The sequence below is a fragment of the Pararge aegeria genome, chromosome 20, assembly GCF_905163445.1.
Source record: "Pararge aegeria chromosome 20, ilParAegt1.1, whole genome shotgun sequence".
In the NCBI taxonomy this organism is placed as follows: Eukaryota; Metazoa; Arthropoda; class Insecta; order Lepidoptera; family Nymphalidae; genus Pararge; species Pararge aegeria.
The window spans coordinates 11,629,371-11,641,418 of record NC_053199.1 but is presented as its reverse complement, the minus strand read 5'-3'; the positions used below and the strand labels follow the sequence as shown (position 1 = coordinate 11,641,418).

Genomic DNA, 12,048 nt, shown 5'->3' with positions numbered 1-12,048 from the left:
GTTTTATAAGTCTATTAGTAGATTATGTCTCAAATATTGGTGCCAATTCTGTTGCACAAATCTACACTAAATTGACAAGTTTCAAGGAAGAGGATTGTATTTTATGAGACCTGTCAATTTAGTTTCGTTAACAGGTTTATGTACATGAGAATTGGCACTAGTATACAACTAAATAAATTAACTATCTGATAGTACTACTAGATCAGTGGTAGTACTTTTGGCACAGTGGTATCAATTCTGTTACGTGAATAAACTTACAGAACTAAAGTGACAACAGATATTATCAACCTATTTTATATTTAGTTTGGTATTGGATGGAATAACAATTACTCATTGTAAAGTACTTTACAATTTTTTATTGTTAAGTGAACATCTGAGGATGCTTCGGTATCGGAGCGATACGTGCGTACAGGGTGCATTGCTGAAGATTTGTATGGTGTGGAGTATAAAGATTGAAAGAATTATATATTACATCTTAAAGATTCTCCTGCTTTTCGAAGTATAGCAAATTAAGCTTAATTTTCGCAATCCGTTTGTATGTATGTAAACAAATTCTCACGTATTTTCGTGGGAGAAAGGTACAGTAAATATCTTTATCCTACACGAAATAACGACAATTTTTTAACATAAAATACCTCTTTTCAGTTTAGTTTTAGTTCTGTCAATTTATTATAACTATAATAATGTGTGCAACAAAATTGGTACCAATGAAAAATATTAAAATAGTTATTATATCTCAATTAATTTTATTTATTGCGAGTTAAATAAAAGTAGGCCCTTTTTTATTTAGTTTAATATTTTGTTTTTCGGATTATAATCTAATATTTTAGACAAAATTGAAAATATATTTTACCAGTACGCAACTTAACAGTCAATAATAACCGAATAAAAAACCTATTTAGTAGATTTTTTTTGGGTCTTGCTAGTTATTCTTAGTAGGGAAAAACTTTACCGGATGAGTTTATTTTTTGTTGAATTTATTATAGATTAAACTATACTACAGAACCGATGCATCTTTTGTGCTAATTTGACTGTATTTAAATTATTAAATTAAACTAAAGTGACAAATCAGAAAATCGTGCAAGCAATTCTCTCTATAAAAAAGGTTGCACTTTTTTAACAACTGTCAAATTAGTATCGTTCAGTGATTTGTGAACCTAAGAATTAGTACCGTGCAGATAATCAGGCTAGCATGTGCAGAAGACAATTTTCTCCTCGGGGAAAGGATATAAATGTATCTTCTCCCACTGCACGGGGTAAACTGCTCTTATCCTCTGTTGCCGCGCTATGGCAGGTGAACACGTTAATTTTATCCCTTGTCAGGGGATTTAAACGGGGATTATAATTCTTGCCTCCAGCCTGCTGTAGTATTAATATAGGCCCATATTAAATTTCGTATCGAATTGAGATTGTATTGATGCTGTTCGCGAAGACGAAATATTCGAGAGATTATAGGGCCTACTTAATATTTAGTATTAATGAAAATTATGTCGACAATATTCTTACGATTCACATTTATTATTAAGGCGGAAGTTTAGACTTATAGATTATTCTAGAATATATTTACAATATGCACAATGAATAAAGCGACACACAATGGGCCAAGGTAACCGGCCAAGGCTATATTGCTTGTTCCAGAATATTTTAATAAAACAGCTGCTGAGCTGGATTCACGACATTTAAAAACGTATGAATTTCGCCATACTCGTTTTAACTCATTTAACAGTTACTAATCCAAGTCATTTGCACCACAAACCATAAAGTGAGAATATCAACTTATAACAATGTATTGCGAGTGCTTGCCGAATTTTAAGAGAATATTTTGGTCGAATTCGAAATTATGTCAAGTGAGGAATTAAATTCTCGCTACACGAGAAAAGGATATAACTCTTCCCTCCAAAAACTTAATTGTATCACCTAATAATTGGCCTTTTACCTCAGAATTGGTACCGATTAAATTTTATGGGAAATCCCCACAAAATACTCGTCTAGAAGTGGACAATCGGTTGAAAAGACGAGGACATTTAAGATTATGCCGATTTTAATTGCCACACCATTGTAACATAATTTCTCTCACACTTTAGGGCTATATGTCTGCAAGATGTAAGACTAGGATTAAGAAAAAACACAATTGATTTTCAAGTTAAAACTCCTAAAAAAAATTATATTAAGTTGATTTAATGGGCATGCCATATGCACAAACAAACTTTTATTTTACCTAGAATAAAAATTAAATTTATAGATTTTTTACACGTTTTAATGTCACAAACATTGTTATTACCAATATCATTTAATGTTCTACATGTATCACATATTCGATTTGTTGTAAAACCAGTTACACGAGAGATCAGTAATTATAGTAACGAAGTCAACGAGTGACCCCTCACTTAACTGCTTCTATGAAACAATGTAAACATTAATGTGATACAAAATTAGATTGTATATTTTTTCATCTCTTAATCAGAATATACCGCATATTCTTAAGGTGCATTCAAATTAACCGCCATATGCCACGCGACTTATGCGGCAGCGCTAACTGTCACATTCTCAATTGAAAGGCCTGATATAAACGCTCAGAGTATGAGGGGAATGGAGAGTGCTGATTCTCTCAGAAATAAGGAAATCCGGAGAAGAACTTGAATACGATATAACTCAACAAATTGAAAGCTAAATTGACCATAGTTTGGAGTTTCAATAACAGCCAACATAGCAGTGAGCAGATAGACAATACCGTGAAATATGGAAATCCCTGTAAAAGACCAGCAGTGGACATCCATCGGTTGTTGCTTGAGATATTCTAACTTGTTTATAGTTTTTTTTTATGTACCACACAAATGATTCAAAGTTTCTAGCACATCAGCATCAGCACTCAGTTATAATATAACAGTGATGCGCTGCTGACGCGGGGAATATACAGGCTAATTTAAAAGTACCCTTAGACTTTTGTCATTACTAAAACATATCTAATTTCATATTAAAAATAAATATAAAACAGACTAGTTATTGACTGTCTGCAATTAAAAAAAATATTTAACCGCTCGCGAATTGCATTTCTTATAGTTTCCGAGTTTACGCATTCATATATCACGCATCTTAATTACCATGAGATCCTTCTTAGGGCTTTCACTGGTGCTAATTTGGCTGTGTACAAATACCAAACTGAATAGCAACTCCAAAAGTATTGCCAACCCCTTCTACCGGGAGGATTTAGAAAATGATAGCACTACTTTGAGACTTACGATTTAGTAAGGTTTTGTAACCAAGCGAAACGGCACCTTAGTCGTACGCAGCAGCTTTCAGGCACAACACAGCTTTCCATTCAAATATGATCTTTAAATCGCAATTATTAAAGCACATTTTCATATGTAGTTTTTTTTAGATTTAAAACACCATAAAGTCAAAAGTTGAATGTACCTAATATCCTCAGTATTAAAGTCGTAAATTCAATATAAATGTTTTTTTTCAGACGCTCCGGTGGGACCATTGGCTGTAGAAGTCTAGGCGAACTTAATTAGGTCCGACTTTTTTTAGTCGTTAGTGATTGGACAACTGATGAACACGTTTGTGAGCTTGCAAATCTACAAATGCCAGAAACCAATTTGCTCTTATATTTGCATATTGTGTGTAAAAATACCAATTATTTTAATTTTTATTTACCTAATGAAAAAGGGATTATACACTTAACGTAAACAATTTAAAACCCACATTCGAATGGCAAGCTGTAGTGCTTGAGCGGTGCGGTGCAGATTAGTGTCAACCTTTATATTGACCGATTCAATTAAATAAATTAATTTTAATTAAGTCCATGATGTAGTGAAATAAATACTTGTGATGGGTGTAGATGTCCACTCATACAAGGGGGGTTAGAATGGTGCATCGCTATGGTTTGAACTTTACAAGCGGTATGTTCTTAGAATGTAGGCACTTGTCACAAACCCACTCAGCGTAGACTTCCGCGGTCAATAACTGGAACGCAGGTTCCGTTAGGCCAGTGCACCCCCTGGAAGCGTAATACAGTAATGTTACCTACACAATAAAACTTGCAGTGATAGTCCAGTGGCTAGAGCTTCAGCCTAGCCTATTATATTATTATTATTTCAGAAAACTCTTATTATTTTAGACAATGTTTAGAAATTTGCAGCTTATCTTTTTTAAGAGTACTTGTTATTTCCCGCTAGTTTGCATATAAAATTTGTGCAAGCAGAGTAAGCAATTTCTGGGCATTTTAAACTCTTCTTCCTAACTAAGAGACAAAGTTCTATCAAAAAAGGTTCAGTAAATATTGTCTCCCCGAAATCTTCTAAGTATCTGCACACTAAAGTCCTCTTAAAATCTGTTCAGCTATTTAAACAATAAGTCCAGAATGAAACTTTTTTTTTTAATCTGTTGACTATGATCTTAATATGAGTGGTCTCTGAGATATTAAAAAGATGTGACTTCATATTGAATAGCATGAGCAAATTAAATGCCATTTTATAATAGATTAAATAGACTTAATAGATCATCTAATACTATTTGTGTACCAAATGAATAGCAAATAAAGTCATTCTCACCTGTGAAACCAAAAGTTGCACCCAGATTCACAAAGAATAGCTTGATCATTATCATGAACTTCCTTGTGACATACTCCACATGGATATATTGGTGGGGCATTGGGGTTCTGGGGATTGAACACCATAGGTTGGTCAGGAGGATACACCTTCCCCGCACTCACTGGCATAGGCTTAGGCCCAAACATTCCCATACTTTGCCCCATAGGGCCAACTCCTTGTCCCCCCGGACCACCCATTGACATTCCACTCATCCCAGCCAGAGGGCCACAATTTCCCATATTACCTGGCCCGGGGCCCATCCCCATAGATCCGCTGCCACCCATACCCATAGGCCCACCATGCCCCATATGATTTCCAGAATATGGAGGCCCAGGTCCCATGGAAGTCATGGGACCATTCCCACCCATTGGACCACTTCCCATTCCTGATCCCATCGGACTGCCATGTCTCATCCCACCACAATGTCCAGGGCCCATTCCTCCACTTTGCATTTGACTTGGTGACATTATTGAACTATTTGGGCCCATCGATCCATTTGAACAACTAGGCCCCATTGGTCCATTCATACGAGGGACGTTCATACCAGGACCACCTCCACCCATTGGTCCGTTAATTGGTCCATTCATTGATCCAGCACCCAGAGGACTGTGCATTGGTGGTCCCATTGGGCTATTACTCATGTGACTACCTGCCATTGAACTCATATTCATTGGACTACCCATTGGGCCTGATGACATTGGTGACCCCATCGGCATAGAGTTCATTGGACTCATTGGACTACCCATTGACCTTGATGTTGGGCCCATGCCTGGACCCATATTGTGGTTACTCATACCCATATTTGGACCACCCATAGGTGACATGCCACCCATGTGACCCATTGGACTCATATTTCCCATAGGGCTTATACCACCTCTAGGTGGCATCTGTTGACTCATTGGGCTCATTGAGTGAGGTAAAGGGCTCATGTGCCTCATTGGAGGTCCACCCATACTGTGCCCCATAGGACCCATCATCCCCATAGGACCGTTCTGACTCATCATAGGGCCATTCTGACTCATCATTGGCCCATTATGTGATATTGTTGAGGGTGAATCATCAAACGGGTTTGAAGCAACGATTGTATCTCCATATCCTGTTAGCGGAGGTGGCAGTAAGTCTTGGGCAGTTGGGGGTGGCTGTGGTGTTAAAGCATTATTTGCATTTGATGTTTTTCTCCTCTTTTTGGGATTGCTGGGTGCCGGTGCTGGAGGAGTGGGCGTATCCATCGGCGGCTTAAAATCTGGGGGCCCCAGCCCGGGGCCTGGTAGCCTGTATGACGGCATACCTGCCAGGTTGTGACTCATGTTGATATTATTCTCTACCAGCTCTAACAACCATTATGGAGAAGTTTAAGACTATAATGACTACTTTAGACAACATAATCACACATAAGCCACCTCATTGTCACGAGAAAGCGCAATAACGTGCCGGAAGACTGGTTAGGTCTATTTCTGTAACAAAAAAAAATACTACATTATAGAAGTGCATTTCCTACGCATACTTCATACATGAAATATTTAATGAAGCCATCGATTATTATGTTGTGTTTACAAATAGTAGCTGCAGGCGCCAATGGTTACGTTACGAAGAAGAGCAAGAATAGAAACACTGGTAACCTGCTCATTATAAATGCACAAAAGCCCTCCACTCACACGTAAATTGCTCACTCACAGTCACCATGCACCAGATTAACGGGAAATAAAAATATAAAACTTACAGCATTATCAATTTAGCATCGGAATTACTGATTATTTTTTGTCCTCATCAAGACTCCAAGGCAGGCGTGCAACATATGACAAAATACCAAAAGTAAACCACTTCTTAACTCCAGTTATCGCTATTCACTGAAGGTGTTCAGGTAGAGTATTGTTTTAACACACATGAAGTACACTTATAGTATGAAATACCAGTCCATTGAATGCATTTTTATTTACGACTCACGATATTCCAAACAACACACGCCACATTCACGATGTATTTTTATCAGAAAATTGCCGCTAGGGGTCGTCCTTTACTTTTTTCTATATTAAATAATTAGACAAAGGTAAACTAATATGCAGTCTTAGAAAATATGTACTGAATTTACTAAATCCTAATCGTGATTATTGCATTTAAAAATTTATCAAGTAATCTAAAATAATCGAATCCTATATTGGAAACATAATGACAAACTAGATTTTCGTTTCTGAACGATAACTGCTTACTACCTAATCTATTGTTTTTACATCTGTCAATTTATATACATGCCAATGTCACAGTAGTCACTTTGTTTTTAGGTTAAAAATTAGAATTATAAAGCAAAGGTATTTATCTTACTAAGCGATGGCTTTGAATAGGCTATTCGCAAATTTAACTATAAGCGTAACGCCGAGTTTAATTGGTAGAAAAGCTGTTCAAGTAACTGCTGTGAGATATGCAAGTAAGCCGAGGCTCGTGAAACCTAAACCTGGATACGGTATCAGCTATCGAAGAATAGTTCATTTTCCTGAAGAATATACTGTAAAACCTTTGGAAGTTACTAACCTGGCTGGGCGAGATCCAGATTCAGGTAAATAACTTATACCTATCCTTATCCAGTGCAGCATCTCCACCCGGAATTGAAACACTCCCTATTCTTAAGCTACACCAGTATTATGACGACTGTCTCATATAAGGATAGTATGTGATTCTTATGTTTTAGATGTAACCTATTCTCTCACAATGCCTGTGAACAATGCTTGTTCAACTTGTGTACCTTCTTCACAACGTTCATGTATTTACATAGGAAGAATTTTCCAAATTTTAATGTTCATCATTTTGAACTCTCATTCTATCTTCTGACACTCAAAGAGATGTCCCTAAGAGGAGTTTTTATTAAGTAAAAAAACTGTGATTTTGTCATTACAAACAGGCACAATTTTATTTATTGGTATAGTTTGCTACATTTATTTTCTTTGTATGATGAGGATAACCGTATTACTTTTTATATAATTTCAGGTAGAATTGTAGCAAAAGGTATTGGTGGAGGGATTAAACACAAATATCATTGGATTGCATGGATTAGAGATGGACCCACAGAAGGTCCACCACAGGAGGAAAAAGTAATTCAGGTAGATATGTTAATATCCTCTTATCTATTTACACAACGGGTGAAAAGTCACCCCTTTATCCTTAGACATGTAAGTAGAGTAGTCTAGACCCAAAAAACTTCTTGATTCTTGTTTAAAATCTGAACAACAATAGATAGAGGCTTTTACTTTTTTATTTCACACAACATTGTCTACTGCTAGGAAATCTGAGGCTGGCTATGAAACCTCCCACCAGACATGGTACAACCTGTGTACAATGTCTTAGCTAGTTACCATCCTACTAACAAAGATGTGCCAAGAGATTTAGTATTTAAATGTGATGCTGTATAGAAACCTATTATGGAACTGGTTAGTCTTAGACTAGACTAGTTAGACTACAATCTTAGAATACAACATAATTTATCAGCAGATTAGATTGCAGCCCGGGCTATTTAGTAGAGGAAGAATGAAATCTACCACAAGAAGTAAAATTTCAAAAATATTTATTCCTTATTCTAGATAATAGATTGTGGATGTAGAACGGCACACGTTGCACTGGTAGCCGTGGGTGACAAGGTGAAGTACATACTTGCAACTGAGAATATGAAGGCTGGTGATATAATTAAAACCTCCCGAAATCTGCCTAGGATACCAGGTAAAATCAAATATTCTACACTAGATATCATCTGCCTTTGCTTTAGTTTTATGAGCAGAAGTTTGTTTGTCTACTGGCTAAAAAGTATCTGCCTTTAGGATCAAAGCTTCAAGAATGTTAAATTTTATACAGATCAGTGCAGCTGTTAGCTGTGTTGCTTATGTGGCAAAGGTTTTTTTTATCCCAGGTTTTCAAGTTCAGGTAACAGATAAAAAGTATTCTATATCTGCAGAATACAAGCTGTTCTTATACCATATGATATCAAAATTGGTTCAGCGTATGCATAGGTGAAAGAAATTATGTGCCAATTTGAACATAACAACATCAATACATTGAATATTACATGTATATAGATCCGAATAGTATCTGAAAAGAAACTACTCAAATAAAGTGACACTTAAGTTAAGTCTTAGATATTCATCAATTGCAAAGATATATAAATAATTTATAATTTTAAAACCCCCCCACTTTTTATGTAGTGTACATTATTCTATTATTTGATAAATCATATTGAGGGAGTTATTATATGTTTTTTAAACAAAATTATGAATATATTTATAAATCATATTATTAACCACTACTCCACGTAATTATAGGGATTGTAAATTATATATATATATTTATTTATTTCTCTAATTGAAATTAAAGTTTTAACTTAAGTTTTACTTTCTGTTTAATTTAATTCCAAGTTGTGTACTACGTTTACATAGTTGTAGTTAAGATCAGAACTTATTATTTGTATTCAGATCTACCTGTAGTGATAACTGTTTTATGTACCTAATAACAATAAACAGTTGTGAAATAAAATGTATTCCCAACATGTTCTTTGACCAAATTTTCATCAAACATAGCTAAGAATACTTACAATGAATTCACGTTTCAAACAAAAAAAGACAATCAAAATAACACACAGACACTTCAAACTTATAACACCCCAGTGTTGTTTTGTGGGTGATTAAAAAGTACTGTTGAAATAAAAATTAAATGTTTATTATTAACACTTTTTGTTTAAAAGCAATTTTTGAATAAATAAAAATTCGCTGTAAGAAGCCTATATACAATAGTTGCACATTCAAGTTCTTGTTACTTTTTCTCAGTTATTATAAGTATTTTATCATTTTATTATTTAAAAAAAAAAACATGCACTTCAAACTGCAGAAAAACTTCTTTAACTATCTGTTGTGCTGGCATTTTATACTGTGTTCAACAAATTAGTAACATGATTTGGTTTATCAACCACTGTTGAAGCTTCGTGCCCCCGAAGTGTTAAATGAAAACGCTTTTTTGATTTCAGTTAGAGCAAATGAAGGAGATGCTTATTTATTGGGTGCTCTGCCACTCGGTACAATTGTGCACTGTATTGAAAAAGAACCAGGTATGATTAGTAATAATAATAGTAGTTTAGGTATTTGAAAATGAAAATGAAAATACGCAACAACGTAACAATGCACCATACAAGTTTCATTCGACGATTTTTATCACACTTGCGGGGAAAAAAACAGAATAAACTTTTAAATATTTTCTTAGAAAATAAATGACCCTTTTTTCGCTAAGTTAAAAATGTCCCATCTTCATACGTATAGTTTGCATTGAGGTACAAACTCAACTTAAACGGAGCACATTTTATATAAAACACGCGTGTCTTATATCTTGAAATATGACCTTTATATCCGTGTAATAAGGTCCACGTTACGAGCTAGTGTGATATTTATCGTACTCTTTTCGTATTAAAACTCTGTCCTAGTAAATATTATGTTCGAATTTTCTACTATATAGTATAAAAACGTTGTTGGTTAAAAGAATATTTTTTTATTGAGTGCATGTAATGTGGTGCCATTTGTGAACAACCAGTTCCATTCATTTATTTATTTATTTATTTATACTTTATTTGCACACTACAAGTTAAAAAAACCAGAAGAAGAATAAAAAAAACAGACAGAAGCAGCATACAAAAGGCGGCCTTATCATTTAGTGGCGATCTCTTACCAAAAAAAAAAATTTACGAATGGCTACCTACTGAATGTAATCAGCTGATCCAAAAGCATCCCTACGGTATACCAAAGGACTCCCAAAGTTGTTCAAGTAAACCCTAAAGGTCTGTTATAAAGTCTTTAATGTATTCTAGGACAGGGCGGGGTCTACATACATGCAGCGGGTACATATGGCACAATACTAAGAAAACAAGATGATCGTATTGTTATACAGATGCCGTCAAAGAGGCTGTTCAGTTTTGACGAACATTGTATGGCTGTTGTTGGTATGTATTAACTAATCGGATTTTGTAGGTATATTTCGGAATGCTCAGGAACTATTCAATTTTGTTCATTCTTCACTTTTCTATCACTTCACTTCACGAACTGAGAGGCATCATAAAAATCTGTAGTTCACCGTTAAATAGTTGTTATAGTAAATAATGTATGTATGTATGTAATATATCCCATACTCTCTAACAAAGCGCTTTACTTCCTCGTTTCTTGCACGCGTCCCCTCAATAAATACAATACAGTTTTTAATCCTAGAGTTTGAGATTGGCAAGCTCGCAATGAAGGAGTCGTTTTAGAGTATGGAAGTGTCTGAAAATCGGAATAAAATGGATCTTATTTAAATTTGTTCTAAAGTTCGAAATTGCTTACAATTCTTCAGCTCCGGCTTTTGCAGAACGTTTGTAAAACAAAAATCGGAAGAACAGGATTTGAGACTCTTTGTGAGTGATATTAGGTTCATTTTACTTTGGCGATACAGAGATTGAAACCTTTGATGTAATTCATCCCACCTATTGAGATGAATCAACTATATCACTTTCGTTTGTAAACCCCATAGTCTATATTTTTAACTTGGTCTTATAATGTAAACAATGTGCATGTTATATTAATACAAAACATCTAAACTAAAATAAATTGACGGATCTAAGAGTTGTTCTGACCTATATCCCTATTTTAAGTTGACGAATTTAGTTATCGCCATCAACTCACTTTTATGTTATATGTTATATTTTAAAACTTATTATCCTATTCCGGTCTAAGAGGAATCAAAAAAAAACAAATATCATAAAAATTGCTCCAGCCGTTCTTATGTTATAAATGTTGTAACTAACACAACTTTCTTATATATATATATATATATATATATATACATATATATAGATTTTACATGTAATGTACGTATCAAAAGTGCCATATATGTGCCTATTTGATTAAAGAAATATTTGACTTTGACTTTGATTTTATTTTGAACCTGTCAATAATTTATTTTAGACTTATGTTACACTAAATTATTGATAACCACTATTTCTACTGCATTAATATTTGATTAACCTTTTCGAGGAAAATTAAGGAGTGTGCGTGTAAATAATCTTGGATCTATGTTCTTATTATTTTATAATAAACGCCTAAAAAGTTTTTTTTTAACCAAATGTATATTTTCTTAGGTCGGCTCTCTAATGTAGACCACGGCAGCACCCCAATAGGATCGCCACAACGCAACAGATGGCTAGGAAACCGCCCAAGGTCGGGACTCTGGAAGAGAAAGGACGGCAGACACGGAAGGAAAATCAGACCTCCCAAACCTGTGAAAGAAATACACGCAAGAAAGAAATTCCCACTACCGGCGATTGTAATGACAATGACTCCATAATTTTTCTTAGAATATACTATAAGTGATGTAGTTTATCAGAATTATCTTAGAACATATTTTTATGAGTTTTATTTAAATCCTTTAAAGTAGGTAGGTAGAGGTACATCTCGGTCTGTAA

The 12,048-nt window shown here is 34.8% G+C and overlaps 2 protein-coding genes across 2 annotated transcripts; one reads left to right on the top strand and one right to left on the bottom strand.

Moving 5' to 3' along the window:
- Nucleotides 1-810: 810 nt before the first annotated feature.
- Nucleotides 811-6,552, bottom strand: LOC120632497 (protein pygopus-like). Its single transcript, XM_039902306.1, has 3 exons — nucleotides 6,313-6,552; nucleotides 4,554-6,046; nucleotides 811-4,000 (listed from the first exon to the last, which is right to left on the bottom strand). The coding sequence occupies exons 2-3, from the start codon at nucleotides 5,897-5,899 to the stop codon at nucleotides 3,880-3,882; spliced, it is 1,467 nt and encodes a 488-aa protein (XP_039758240.1). The 5' UTR covers nucleotides 5,900-6,046; nucleotides 6,313-6,552; the 3' UTR covers nucleotides 811-3,879.
- A 294-nt stretch (nucleotides 6,553-6,846) lies between these two features.
- Nucleotides 6,847-11,986, top strand: LOC120632498 (39S ribosomal protein L2, mitochondrial). The gene is made up of 6 exons (XM_039902307.1): nucleotides 6,847-7,143; nucleotides 7,572-7,684; nucleotides 8,162-8,297; nucleotides 9,592-9,672; nucleotides 10,423-10,554; nucleotides 11,725-11,986. The coding sequence occupies exons 1-6, from the start codon at nucleotides 6,918-6,920 to the stop codon at nucleotides 11,928-11,930; spliced, it is 894 nt and encodes a 297-aa protein (XP_039758241.1). The 5' UTR covers nucleotides 6,847-6,917; the 3' UTR covers nucleotides 11,931-11,986.
- The last annotated feature ends 62 nt before the right edge of the window (nucleotides 11,987-12,048 follow it).

Excerpts from the sequence above, each read along its gene's own strand:
- LOC120632497 (XM_039902306.1), bottom strand. The coding sequence starts at position 5,899 with ATGAGTCACAACCTGGCAGGTATGCCGTCATACAGGCTACCAGGCCCC. Across the intron at positions 4,001-4,553 it reads TGCAACTTTTGGTTTCACAG|GGGGTGCACTGGCCTAACGG; the intron begins GTGAGAATGACT and ends TTACGCTTCCAG.
- LOC120632498 (XM_039902307.1), top strand. The coding sequence starts at position 6,918 with ATGGCTTTGAATAGGCTATTCGCAAATTTAACTATAAGCGTAACGCCG. Across the intron at positions 7,685-8,161 it reads AGGAGGAAAAAGTAATTCAG|ATAATAGATTGTGGATGTAG; the intron begins GTAGATATGTTA and ends TCCTTATTCTAG. Across the intron at positions 9,673-10,422 it reads CTGTATTGAAAAAGAACCAG|GACAGGGCGGGGTCTACATA; the intron begins GTATGATTAGTA and ends AATGTATTCTAG.